This window comes from Aspergillus niger (assembly GCF_000002855.4).
Source record: "Aspergillus niger supercontig An01".
NCBI lineage: Eukaryota > Fungi > Ascomycota > Eurotiomycetes > Eurotiales > Aspergillaceae > Aspergillus > Aspergillus niger.
The window spans coordinates 285,447-296,788 of NT_166518.1; the positions used below are offsets into that span (position 1 = coordinate 285,447).

The 11,342-nt window shown below is 49.8% G+C and overlaps 6 protein-coding genes and 1 non-coding gene across 7 annotated transcripts; 2 read left to right on the forward strand and 5 right to left on the reverse strand.

The window, feature by feature from the left end:
- Window positions 1-486: 486 nt before the first annotated feature.
- Window positions 487-2,154, reverse strand: An01g01180 (uncharacterized protein; the record flags this gene model as incomplete). Its single annotated transcript, XM_059744052.1, has 4 exons — window positions 487-710; window positions 742-1,119; window positions 1,179-1,855; window positions 1,982-2,154. The coding sequence occupies 4 exons, from the start codon at window positions 2,152-2,154 to the stop codon at window positions 487-489; spliced, it is 1,452 nt and encodes a 483-aa protein (XP_059603053.1).
- Window positions 2,155-3,012: 858 nt separating this feature from the next.
- Window positions 3,013-3,645, forward strand: An01g01190 (uncharacterized protein; the record flags this gene model as incomplete). The annotated part of the gene is made up of 1 exon (XM_001388524.1): window positions 3,013-3,645. One exon carries the CDS (start codon window positions 3,013-3,015, stop codon window positions 3,643-3,645), a length of 633 nt encoding a protein of 210 aa, XP_001388561.1.
- A 241-nt stretch (window positions 3,646-3,886) lies between these two features.
- On the reverse strand, window positions 3,887-4,005 carry 5S rRNA. The gene has a single exon (XR_009467999.1). It is a non-coding gene; the product is annotated as a 5S ribosomal RNA (ribosomal RNA).
- A 104-nt stretch (window positions 4,006-4,109) lies between these two features.
- Window positions 4,110-6,105, reverse strand: An01g01210 (uncharacterized protein; the record flags this gene model as incomplete). Its single annotated transcript, XM_059744165.1, has 2 exons — window positions 4,110-5,681; window positions 5,740-6,105. The coding sequence occupies 2 exons, from the start codon at window positions 6,103-6,105 to the stop codon at window positions 4,110-4,112; spliced, it is 1,938 nt and encodes a 645-aa protein (XP_059603054.1).
- Window positions 6,106-6,618: 513 nt separating this feature from the next.
- Window positions 6,619-8,014, reverse strand: An01g01220 (uncharacterized protein; the record flags this gene model as incomplete). The annotated part of the gene is made up of 4 exons (XM_059744218.1): window positions 6,619-7,108; window positions 7,200-7,591; window positions 7,648-7,788; window positions 7,853-8,014. The coding sequence occupies 4 exons, from the start codon at window positions 8,012-8,014 to the stop codon at window positions 6,619-6,621; spliced, it is 1,185 nt and encodes a 394-aa protein (XP_059603055.1).
- A 1,775-nt stretch (window positions 8,015-9,789) lies between these two features.
- Window positions 9,790-10,520, forward strand: An01g01230 (uncharacterized protein; the record flags this gene model as incomplete). The annotated part of the gene is made up of 2 exons (XM_001388527.1): window positions 9,790-10,122; window positions 10,176-10,520. The coding sequence occupies 2 exons, from the start codon at window positions 9,790-9,792 to the stop codon at window positions 10,518-10,520; spliced, it is 678 nt and encodes a 225-aa protein (XP_001388564.1).
- Window positions 10,521-10,782: 262 nt separating this feature from the next.
- Window positions 10,783-11,340, reverse strand: An01g01240 (uncharacterized protein; the record flags this gene model as incomplete). The annotated part of the gene is made up of 1 exon (XM_059744343.1): window positions 10,783-11,340. A coding segment is annotated over one exon (558 nt), but the record flags the coding sequence as incomplete, so codon positions are not given.
- Window positions 11,341-11,342: the final 2 nt, after the last annotated feature.

Consider the following 11,342-nt stretch of genomic DNA (forward strand, 5'->3'; position numbering starts at 1 on the left):
GAATTCGTATTTGTGGTGATTACTCCGTTCCGTTGCCAACTTCCGAACTCCATCAAACGGATGTCAACGAACCCACCTGGACTCCAGTGAGACGGTGGAACCCTGCGAACGTTTCCAAGAATATTTCCATCCAATGTCAATTGATGATTACAAATCTGACTTGGTTGAATAACCTAACTGGTCGACCTGTATTGGAGAAAAAAAAGCCGCATCACTTATCTTGATTCATTTGCCTGAAGTGTTCAAGGAGACGGACGGACGGCTCACATACCCTTCGATTTTCGCCCAACTATTCACGCTTGAAGCAGAAAGATCAACCCCAACGCAGAGTTTATATAACGACAGACGACAACGACAAAGCTTTATCTGTATTTCCACTTGACCTTCCATAACTTCGCCATAGACAAATTAAATATTAATTTGCGAATCAAAGACTTGGCTGGCTGCCAACCAGTCTATTCGCGTACCTACTATCCCTAGACTCCGTCACCAGGCAGGACTAACGACTTCATACCAACACAACCCAAGCACAGCACCTAGCACAATTGCAACCGCAGGCGGGACCTTGAACCATGCACTCTGGGCATATGTAACAGCGGCAATAACAACCCACCAGGGCTCCTTCGCCAGACTCTGCCCATCACGATCCTGCGGAGTTAGATATCCGATTTCCCAAAGCCGGTACACAGCTGTAAACACTAATCCAACAGCTGATGCATTCACGCCTCGGAGGAAGTCAACAATATACTTGTTTCCGCAGAACACGCCAAAAGGACTGGATTGCGACGGCGAGGGTAATTCCAGGAAAGAAGATCCCTAGCCCACAGAGGAAGGCACCGAAGACTGTCGGGTAGGATGTTGTTCGGACGGCAAGAGCACCGAGAAAGACTGCAAAGTTGAAGTTTGGGCCGGGGAAGGCCTGAATGATTGCAAGGCCGATGAGGAAGTCTCGACTGGAAACCCAACCCGGGTCTACGACGTATGACCGGAGCAAGGGGATAACGACGGGGCCGCCGCCGAAGATCACAGTGCCAGCTAAGTACATATTCGCGAAGAGTTCGAGAGATAGAGGCGGTGCGGAGAGTTTGGCTCTTGTGACAAGAATGGCGATGAAGGACGCTATGGTTCAGGGTCAGCCTTCATTCAGCGATAATGCAAATTCTCACACGGAAGCTTACCAAAGAAGAAGATAAGAATTGCAGCCCCTACACGGATCCGAATGATATGCTCCCATGCAGGTGCGGCTTCCCCTCCTTCCGGGGCCTGGATATTGGTTGAGTTCGGGGGGGATGCCTCTGCACCTGACTTCCTCATCCGTAGCATCTCTATTCTAGCACCCTGTTCTGGGCTTTGCATGGACGAACTCTCGCGGCCTGCCGATCCAGGCTCGTCACCCTCCGGTTCGGGCTGCCGATTCCTATTTTTCCAAGCCATCCTTGCCCTGAGAATTTGTTGATATATCCAACCATCCCACAGTGCCGTAGTAACACCACCCGCAACCATAAGAACTGGGAAATACCAGAGCGCGCTATAGCAGAGGCCTGCGCATGCACCGAAAATAACCAGGATGCGGGCAATCTTATCACGGATGGCCTTTTCAGCTAGCTGGACGGCAGCGAGGGCAACAATGCCTACTGTCGAGGCATTTAGACCGGAGAGAAGAGCGTAGACTGCCGCGGGCAGTGTTTCGTCGATCCGTTGCACGCCGAGAGAGAGGGCATACATACCGACTGCGCCGGGAAGACTAGTAAAACTGATCAGCCCATCATTCCGAATGGCAAGGGACGCAATTAAAGCAGTAGACATACCACCATAGGACAAATGCCAGTATGGCCGGGATGAAACCGGCGTGAAGCTACGTCAAGCAGAATAGCATCTTGGTCGAACCCGGTCCCGGCAGGCCCTGACAGATAGCGAAAAGTTCTTGGTACTTTTACCTGTTAGCGCCTGACGATCCTGGACGTTATTCATGCATCCCTACCGTCTGCTCATCAACCCACTTTTCCTGTTCGACAAACCGCGCGTGAAAAATCTGGAAATGAACCGGCGGACCCCCAAAAGACGTAAATCCCAGATACCAGGTATGTCGCACGACCTCGCCCAAGCGTTCAAGAAGGGGCTCTTCTGCGCGTGCCGGGTCGGTTGCGCCGGCATGGCTGCGCCAGCTCCGATGCAGGGCCCGTAAGGACGAGATAGGCCGCGAATGTGTCAGGAGCAGCATTTTATATTGGGTTACAACTCGACATACGGTAATCAACTTCTTCAAAGCATGAGGAAACACGAACCGACCGTCGTTCAAGAGGAGATCGAGATTATATCGACCTCTAGGATAGTGAGCTAATTCAGTTGAACAAAGAATTTAAGGTTGGAAATCCACCCGACATGGATCCAATACGAGGTCGGCAACTGTTCACATGTACTTAACATACATAAGTACTAGGTCCGCGGTCTGTCACCGCGAGCTTCTAATTGGCTGTTGCTTTTCGGGGAACTGTTCGCGTTTAGTTAAAGAGGCCAAACTTAGTAGAAAAGGTGGGCCACGGGTTGTCTGACTGAGAAGGACCAATTTGCTTCCTCACCTGTTCCTAAGTCGTCATCGTTGCGGACGGATCAACGCGCCATCAGTTGAACCCATGATATAGTTCTCAGAATTTATTGAGTCCCACAGCAAATATCGACAGTCCCGCAAGAATCGGGCGCAACACTAGGTTCGAGATAAGAGATACCTCGACGGCGCCAAGAAAATGTTCTCCATCTGAATGGCCAATGGTTTCATCCAGGGGGGAGCTAGTCGATAAGTAGGTTCCTGGGAGGGTCCAACCCATCCAAAGTTCTCTCAGTCTTCCTGGTCAACAGAGCTGATAATCATAGCGCTGCTCCGAGAGAAATATGTCACGCAATACGGCACAGAAATTACCACTTCGGCCCGAGATTTGCCGAGGGGTAATTGAGCTGTATTTAGAGCTAGCAAGACCCTGGATGGACAGATAGTTAGCACTTTTGTTCCTCAACATGGCCTTGAAGGTCCATCTCGTCCGCCACGCCGAATCGGTCCACAATGTCACTCATGACTTCTCTCAGTTGGATCCTGAGTTGACCCCTCTTGGCCTTCAGCAAGCTACAGGGCTCGGCCAGCTATTCCCCTACGCCCCCCAGGTGGGTGTTATCATCACCTCTCCACTCAAACGAGCTATCCAAACCACCCTCACGGCTTTTTCCCATATTCTTGATAAACGGTATTTCGACCCCGACTCTGGGGACGGAGTGGAGAATGGCGCAGTCCTTTTCTTGGAACCGGATTTGCAAGAGAGAAGTGCCCTTCCCTGTGATACGGGGTCCCCAACTAGGGTCCTGGAAGCGGCTTTTCCGAGACTAGGTTTCCAGGATTTGGCTGAGGGTTGGCAAGTGAAAGAGGACTTCTATTCTCCCGCCGACGAAGCTGTGGAGGAGCGGGCACAGAGGATGAGATCTCGTATTGCCGCAGTTTGCGAGGATCTGCAACACCAAGGACGGACAGACGTTGTGGTTGTAACTCACGGGGTGTTCATGAAATTCTTGTCGGGAGACCCAGACATTGATCTGCCGAAAGCAGGCTGGAGGAGCTATGCTGTTGGAACTGGAACCGTCTTCTCGAAGTGCTCGTGATAGACCCGTTAACTCATCGAAATATATTATCTACACGAGTTGGAACATTTGTGCAACACCTTATGACTCCAGTTTATGCGGAAGCCATGCAACCTTGAATTGCAATTAAATGAAGTGACACCGCAGCGTCTAAAATTATCATGAGGGCCAAACTCCTCCTAGTAAACTTAGAATAAAAGAAAAGAGCATACTCTGCTGAGTTATTATTGACTAACAGCTGAATAAAAATAAAAAAACAAAAACATACAACAGAAGGGATTCGCTGGTGGTCACCCACCCAACTACTAACCTCCCGGCGTGTGGCTTAAGTACGGCTGAGCGGACGGGAAGCCCTGTTTTCCACACCCTGTGGTCGTATGTGCTTGATAAATAGTATGTCTGGGTTATATCATGCAAAAGGATGGTACACAAGAACAATAGGAATAATCATCAGCACAATGAGGTTCCCTAGCAGGGGGCCAGAATCACTGTAAGTTCCGATAACAAAACGTCCTCATCCGCTCCCACATATCAATGAGATGTCTCCTTTCAACAATAAAATGCCCTTCTCGAGGATAAGTCACCATCTCAACAGGTACATTGTTGTGGACACATGCGCGATAGAACGCGATGGCCTGTTCTAAAGGCACACGCTCGTCGTCCTCCCCATGAAGAATCAGAATGGGAGTTTTCACATTACGCATGTGCCATAATGCGCTTCCCCTCCGACCATTGGTGTCGCCAATCCATCTTTTCTCGGGGCTTGTAATTGAGTCTTCTTCACCGGGCTTTAAATTCGTATCAACATCCCATGGGGCACCGCCAACCACCTCACCCTGCATCCAATATGCATCGCTCATCATTGCCATAGAGTTCCATTCTGATATACCTGCCCCGCATATGGCTCCTCTGAATTGGAACTCCTCGCGAGTGACTGCAAAATAGGATAGAAATCCTCCCTGTGACCAACCAGCTATTGCCACTCGCGCAGGGTCTACGCTGCCCCTAGCGATACTGTATTGGAGCAGGTCAATGCAGTCAGTGTAGTCAACTGTGCCAACTCCTCCGCGAGCGTAAGCTGCATGAGCTTCACCCCTACCGCTCCCACCACGGTAGTTGGGGCAAAGAACGGCATAGCCCATTGATACTAATACCGGAACCTCGAGACAATGGCACACAGCAAAACCGGTAGTTACCCGCCAGTATGGTCCTCCGTGCGGGATGAGAATAGTGGGGAGCGGCCCATCCTCAAATTTGTATGCGGAGGGAACATACATCATTCCGTCAAGGTAGTATCCATCTCTCGCGTAATTTGAAATTGACCACGACTTGGATATTTCTAGAGCGGCGATGGAGGAATTATGGGCTGACAATTTGACTGGACCGGTAGATTTCGAGATGGAGAAGACTTCTTCAGGATTTGACCCGTCACCCCTCGTTATTGCAATGATATCACTACTGTCCGTAGTTTTTAGGACGTCAAATGAGCTCATCTCACACTTTTCGCTATAGGCCTTCGTACGAGTGCCATCATCACTGATCGAGAAGAACTCATCATTAAGATACCTCTGGACACGGTAGGATAGGCAAGATTGATTTTTGCGGAGAGTGATGCAACAGTGTGCTTCATCGCCATCTTTTCGCTCTGTATATGAACCGTATTCGATATTAAGTTCGTATAGGGAAAGGGATGTTAGGCAGTGCGTCGGGACATGACCTGCAATGAAGAAGACACCACAGTTTCCCCATGCGATCTGGCTGATTGGTCCGGGGAACTGGGCGACTAGTTTCTCCTCCGATCCGGAGATCGATGTAATCAGGATTTCTGCACCATAAAAGCCAGCTGAATTGATATCCGGCCCTTTATGGGCAACAAAGCAAATCTGTGTTGAATCAGGGCTCCAAGTGAAGTCATGAACATGTCTATGACCGGCGACGATAGTTCTGATCTGCCCTGTTGCTACATGGGCAATTCTCAGGCGGGAATATTCCAAGTCTTTCCCCCCAAACAGTTGGATCATCTTTACTTTCTCCTTTGAAACCTGTTCTTCCGTCTTCTCATCCGAAACTGGTATATGCGATACTTGTGCCGGTGGAATCCCATTCAAAGGCTACTATTGGCTTCTCGCAGTCCACCGGCGTTACGGGATATGCTTCGCCGCCATCGACTGGCAACACATATATGGCTGAGCTTTTGCCTGGCCGGTGCCGATCCGATTTGAAGGCAATCAATGTTCCAGCTGGAGACCATTGTGGCTGTTCGTCGTTGAATAAGCCTGAAGTGAACTGGCGACTGCTGTATTCTTTGTCGACTGTCGCGATCCAGATTGATGAGGTGGCGTGGTCGCCTTTCTTGCTGAGAGGTTGTAGTGCATAGGCAATCCTAGAACCGTCGGGAGAGATGGAGAGATCACGAGGAACTTGGAGGTCGGCTAGAGCCTGCAAGTTCAACTGGGCCTTGTCGTTTGGATCAGTAACCATTTTAATTTCGAGTGTTGGGTTGGAAAATCGACAGGAGAGGGGAAGTCCTAAGATAAGTACGAGGTCTGAGGGATTAATGTCGTTGCCTTGCTGTTGGAGTCGGATATATCTCCGATTACTTCGGTGTTGGAGACGGAGTCCGGGAAGCCCTTTGAGCCCACCTAACCTTAATAGTCATAGCGACAACAAACATGTTCCATCATGCAAAATCCGACCTCCTATTTGTGTCGGTATAGCAGGGCTAAAGCTATAATCTAGCTTCTGATCGAGCGCTCTGCATCTTATCATTAAACTCGGGTCCATATCCAGAATTTGACCAATTACTCCGCCCCCTGTGCTTCTCTAACCACGGGAAGTGGTGGCCATTCGGGCAACATAAAGCGACCAGAGCAATATATTGATGATCTTAAATTTGAGGCTAGTCAGCAGTAATATTATCGCAGGCGAGAGGGAACTAGTAGTGGTGACATCTGTTGACATCTTGAGACAATCCTGTGTCTTATTTCTCGCATATCACACCTTATCCTCCACCGTAAACGTTCGAAGAACGCTAACCTGATGCTTTTGCCGCACCTCTCTGCCGGGCAGGTTTCCCGTCAGGCTCTCTTGACTACCGGTTAAGTGGCCCCTCCCCAGCGGTGTCGACACAGACGTGATAACCCCGTGCGCGCGCGGGTTCTCCGCGGACAGATCCGGCCTCCAGTACTTCAGATTGTCTTGGGTGATCGATCTATTCGGCATGGAGCTTGACAATGCATAACCGCCCGCGACGTAGTCTTCCTGCCGCACGTAATGTGGCTTATCCAAGCGGTATGACGAACTGCCATCGAGGAACCAGCGGAAGAGCGGGCGGAGCGTAATGAGGCTGCCGGCGATGATGGCGAGGCCGGTTTCCATGACGGACCAGATGGCGATTTGGTAAGTCGAGTCTGCATTGTCAGCCAATCCTGCTTGTGATGGAGTCGTGGAGAAGCTTACAGAGGAAGTCCGCGTCGGCGTAGTGCTTCAGGTACGGGAGTCGAATAACTACAGCCACGCTCGCACTGTTGCCCTGGTTAGCTTGTCCCCATTTAGGTGTGTGGAAATTCACATACACTGCTCCCAGCCCGAGGATCGCGCCCAACGCCACCTTTGTGCGCGGCGACATGTGCAGCCCCCAGATCAACGCCGCTGGGAAGATCCCAAGCGTAAAGTCACAGACAATGGAAAGCGAACTATAGATGTATGCGATGATGAGGAGGATATTAGTTGGCAAGCACGTGCCCGAATTGAGTGGGTTGATCTGGCCCCAAAAGTACCCGATTGGCCGACAATCGAGCAACAGAATAAGCCAGAAGACGAGGCCAATACATATCACGGTTCCTATGACGGCCCAGAGAATGAAGCGGTGCAGTGGGCGAACGGCCAGTCGAAGGAGAGCAAGGGCAATGGCTACTTTGGCGACGGCTGACGCCCACAGGTAGAGCATTTGTCCAAGCCACCAGTACTGATAGAAGTCAGAGGAAGATGACAAAGAGCAGCAAGGATATTGGTGAAACGCACTATCATCGCATACTGCAATGCGTGCAGACTATCCATGGGATTCCCACTCTTCAGACTGAACGACTCGAAGTCCGCGAGTGTGTGACCAATCCCAGCTTCCGGTCCCATCATGCACAGCACGCCCAATGCTATAAATAGCGCCTATTACAATCAGTCAGTCTTTAATATCAAGTGTCCATCAAGGACAGATGGAAAGAATACTTACCAGCGCCGTCACCACAAGCGCGTCATCCCACCCAAACGCACGCAGAATGTACAGACGCACAAAGCACCGCAGCGAGACACAAATGATTGCTAACCCAACTGTCACAGCCGAGACGATGAAAATCGCCAGGCTGTGGCCAACTAAAGGCAGGGTATACTCCATTCTGACCAGCAGAAAGCGGGGAACTCGTTTGGTCAACCGATTCAAAAATCACGTACTGGAGCAGGGGGAGAACGCCCTTATGCACCTTTGTACGACCAAAAGGGCGAATCAAGAAAGGAAAATAAAGGATCGGATCAGCAGAAAATTAAAAGCCTATCTGCTGGGGGAACTCTAAGTCGTAACGGTGCATATCGGCGGCAGCAGCCGCGACTCGTGTGCTCTTGGACTGGGCGTCGGCGATGAAACAGTAAGTCTGGCTGGGTCTATGGAGTGTAGAGGTTCGATTTATAACACCGAAGTCCATGCAAGTGATATTTCTGTGAATATTTCGAAGGTTTGCGCTAGAAGAGTCAGCTGGAGGGCCTTCTGCTGGATTTGCCAACAATGCCATTTTTGTGGTAACATCTTCCTTGGCTATACGTTGAAGCCCATAGAGCTTTCTGGTTCGATATCGCTTGTTATAACCCTAGGACTGATGCAGTGGCTGAAGATTGATATTTTAAGTTTCTCTGTTTCGATAGTGCTTTCCCTTGTTTCACATCTCTATAACCATCTTTCCCCCCAAAGTTTTACATGGGCTAGAACTATACACCCCTTCTAATCAAATCGCTCGCATTTCAAAAGATCCGATCAACAGTTCCCCATTCACTGATTGACTCGATCCAAAAGCAAAGTGGACCCAAATGCAACGGAGTTTCTTCCATAATAGGAGATGGTGGGGCTGTTTTGAGAGAGATGCCGAAACTCTCCTGACTCGCGTCTTATGAAAGGAGCTTCAACCGGATCTCTGCAAACTATAATCTTGTGATTTTGTATGCGTTGAGCTCGGCACGAGGCCAAGAACCGAACGCCATGCTTCCAAGTGCAAATTTCTTGGTCTTTATGTTGAAGTTGTGTGATTACTGGGGAGTCTGGGTTGACAATGCCTGGATGGGATTGAAATGCCGAGACTGTTGTGAGCATTCTGTATGATGTTTCCAAGTTGCTTTCGGAAGACTTGTTGCTTTTGCATGGAGACATTGATATTTACCTCGATCCTGATCGAGCGCCCTAATGTGTTCGGCGTACAACCCGCGACAATCATGCATTCTCCCCCCAGTTCTATAACAGACTCGTGAACACGGGAACTTCGGGATCGCGCTGTGAGTTAATGCATATTCTGATTGAATACTTAGAATAGTAATACGCAGCCCATCGAGAAGATGGCGACGCGAGTTTTCGCGTCATCGGAAAGGCAGACCGAATCCGGATAAGACCTCTTTCCGGCATTGGAAGAGTCAGTCGTACCTACAGATTTAGTAGGACGTAAAAAGAACTTAAAAATAGCCTTGATCTACTGCATAGATGTATATACTAATACCGTCCGGGAGCAAGCGGGGTAACAATTAATATCCTTAAATTTGGTTCGTTCTTCAACCAATCTTGCGGTGACTTCTATCTTTCTCTTTGTTCTCTCTCACATACTTTATCCAGTTATGGTCAGTTCCTACTTAATAATCCAGACATGTTAATTCGTCAGAAACAGGTCTTACTTGCCTTTGCTTCCCGTGTGGCTTATTAGTAAAAGTGCTGGTCATACTTCGGCAACCCCGGCTGTCGTGATGATGATGCCGCCCAAACCTTAAAAACGAACCACAATCGTATCCAGTATGGATAGCAAGGGACATGTTACACCGTATCTCATAATGACGTCTAGCCACACACAAGTTAAAGAAGGGCCAGAGAGCCACTAATATATTTACGCAGTGCAACTGGTGCGCCTTAATTCTTTAACAATGACTAGCCGCTATATTCTCAACTCTTCCCGCCCTATCCTTAGGCCTCTACTATCTATCCCAAAACAACACCGCTCCATATCCCAATCCCCTATCATCATGGCACCTCGTATATCCGAAGCGATCAAGACCGATCACCGCGAGATCGAGGACTACTACAACAAGATCCTGAACTCTGCTACCGAGAAAGAGAAAATCGAATGGCAAAACCAATTTACTTGGGAATTAGCCCGTCATTCGATCGCCGAGGAGCTGGTCGTCTACCCCCAGTTCGAGAAGTCCATCCCCGACGGCCGGGCCATGGCAGATAAGGACCGGAAGGAGCATCAATCGGTAAGTCATCTATCATGCTTTCATTACCAATCCGTTACTAAAGCAACATGTAGGTTAAAGAACAGCTGAAAAAATTCCAAAACATGAAACCCGCGGACCCGGAGTTCGAGTCTACTATCAGGGCGTTGATGAAGGACCTCTCCGAGCACATCAAGGAAGAAGAGAGTCAAGATCTGCCGAAGCTGGAAGACGCCGTGTCGGCGGAGGAAAGCGAGAAGCTTTCGAAGTCTTTTGGTAGGACGAAGATGTTTGTGCCCTCGCGGTCCCATCCTAGTGCGCCTGATAAGCCGCCTTTTGAGACTGCTATCGGTTTGATGACTGCTCCGATTGATCATTTGGCTGATTTGTTTCGCAAATGGCCGCATACTTCGGGGATGCCGAATCCTTCTACGAAGTAATGTAACAATCATTTTTCCTATGTGTTGTGGTTATGTAAATCATCGTCTTCGTTAGTTCTGGATTACGCTGGTTATAGTTTGGAGGATATGGCAAGAATGACACATACGCAAAAGTGCATGTAATTTAAACTCACCTGGTCTATATAATTATCTTACGTGCCCGGTCTACAATCCGTATCTAGTACACCCGGTGAATTAATGTCAATGTTACGGCATAGTTATATTGTAGCCATATGAGTCAAGCTTATAAGTAAAGTGCACCCTATGTAGTCCCCCTCTCCATCTCTAATTCCTCACTCTCCTGACCAGGAGCCATTCGGTGCGCATCGCCCAACCGTAAATCACGCAAACACAGACTGAGAAGGAATCCGACCCCCGCGACAGCAGTATAAAACACCCACACCCAGCGCAACGCAGCCGTCAACGCATGAAACACCACCGTCCGATCCTCGCCGACAGGCAATGTCTCCACAATCGCCGCTGCAGCTGTCGACGCCTCCACGATCTCCTGCGCGACCGTCTCGCCCAGTACGGCAGCCAGAGCGCCCCGTTGCCCGCTTACAGCGCGCGCGTACAGCACAGACCCGACGACGACAGAGATAGCAGCGGCCAGCTGGCGCACGAACGAAAAGGTTCCGGTGCCGCGACTTAATTCGGCGGGGGTGGTGTTGGCTTGCAGGGCAATCAGGGTAGCCTGGAAGTTAGGCCCGATGCCGAGTCCGGCGACGATCTGGAAAAGGATAATCCGCGGCCAGGACTTGGTGGAGGGGAGGTCGATAAATAGGCCATAGCCCAGGGTGGTGAGGAGCATGCCTGAGATGA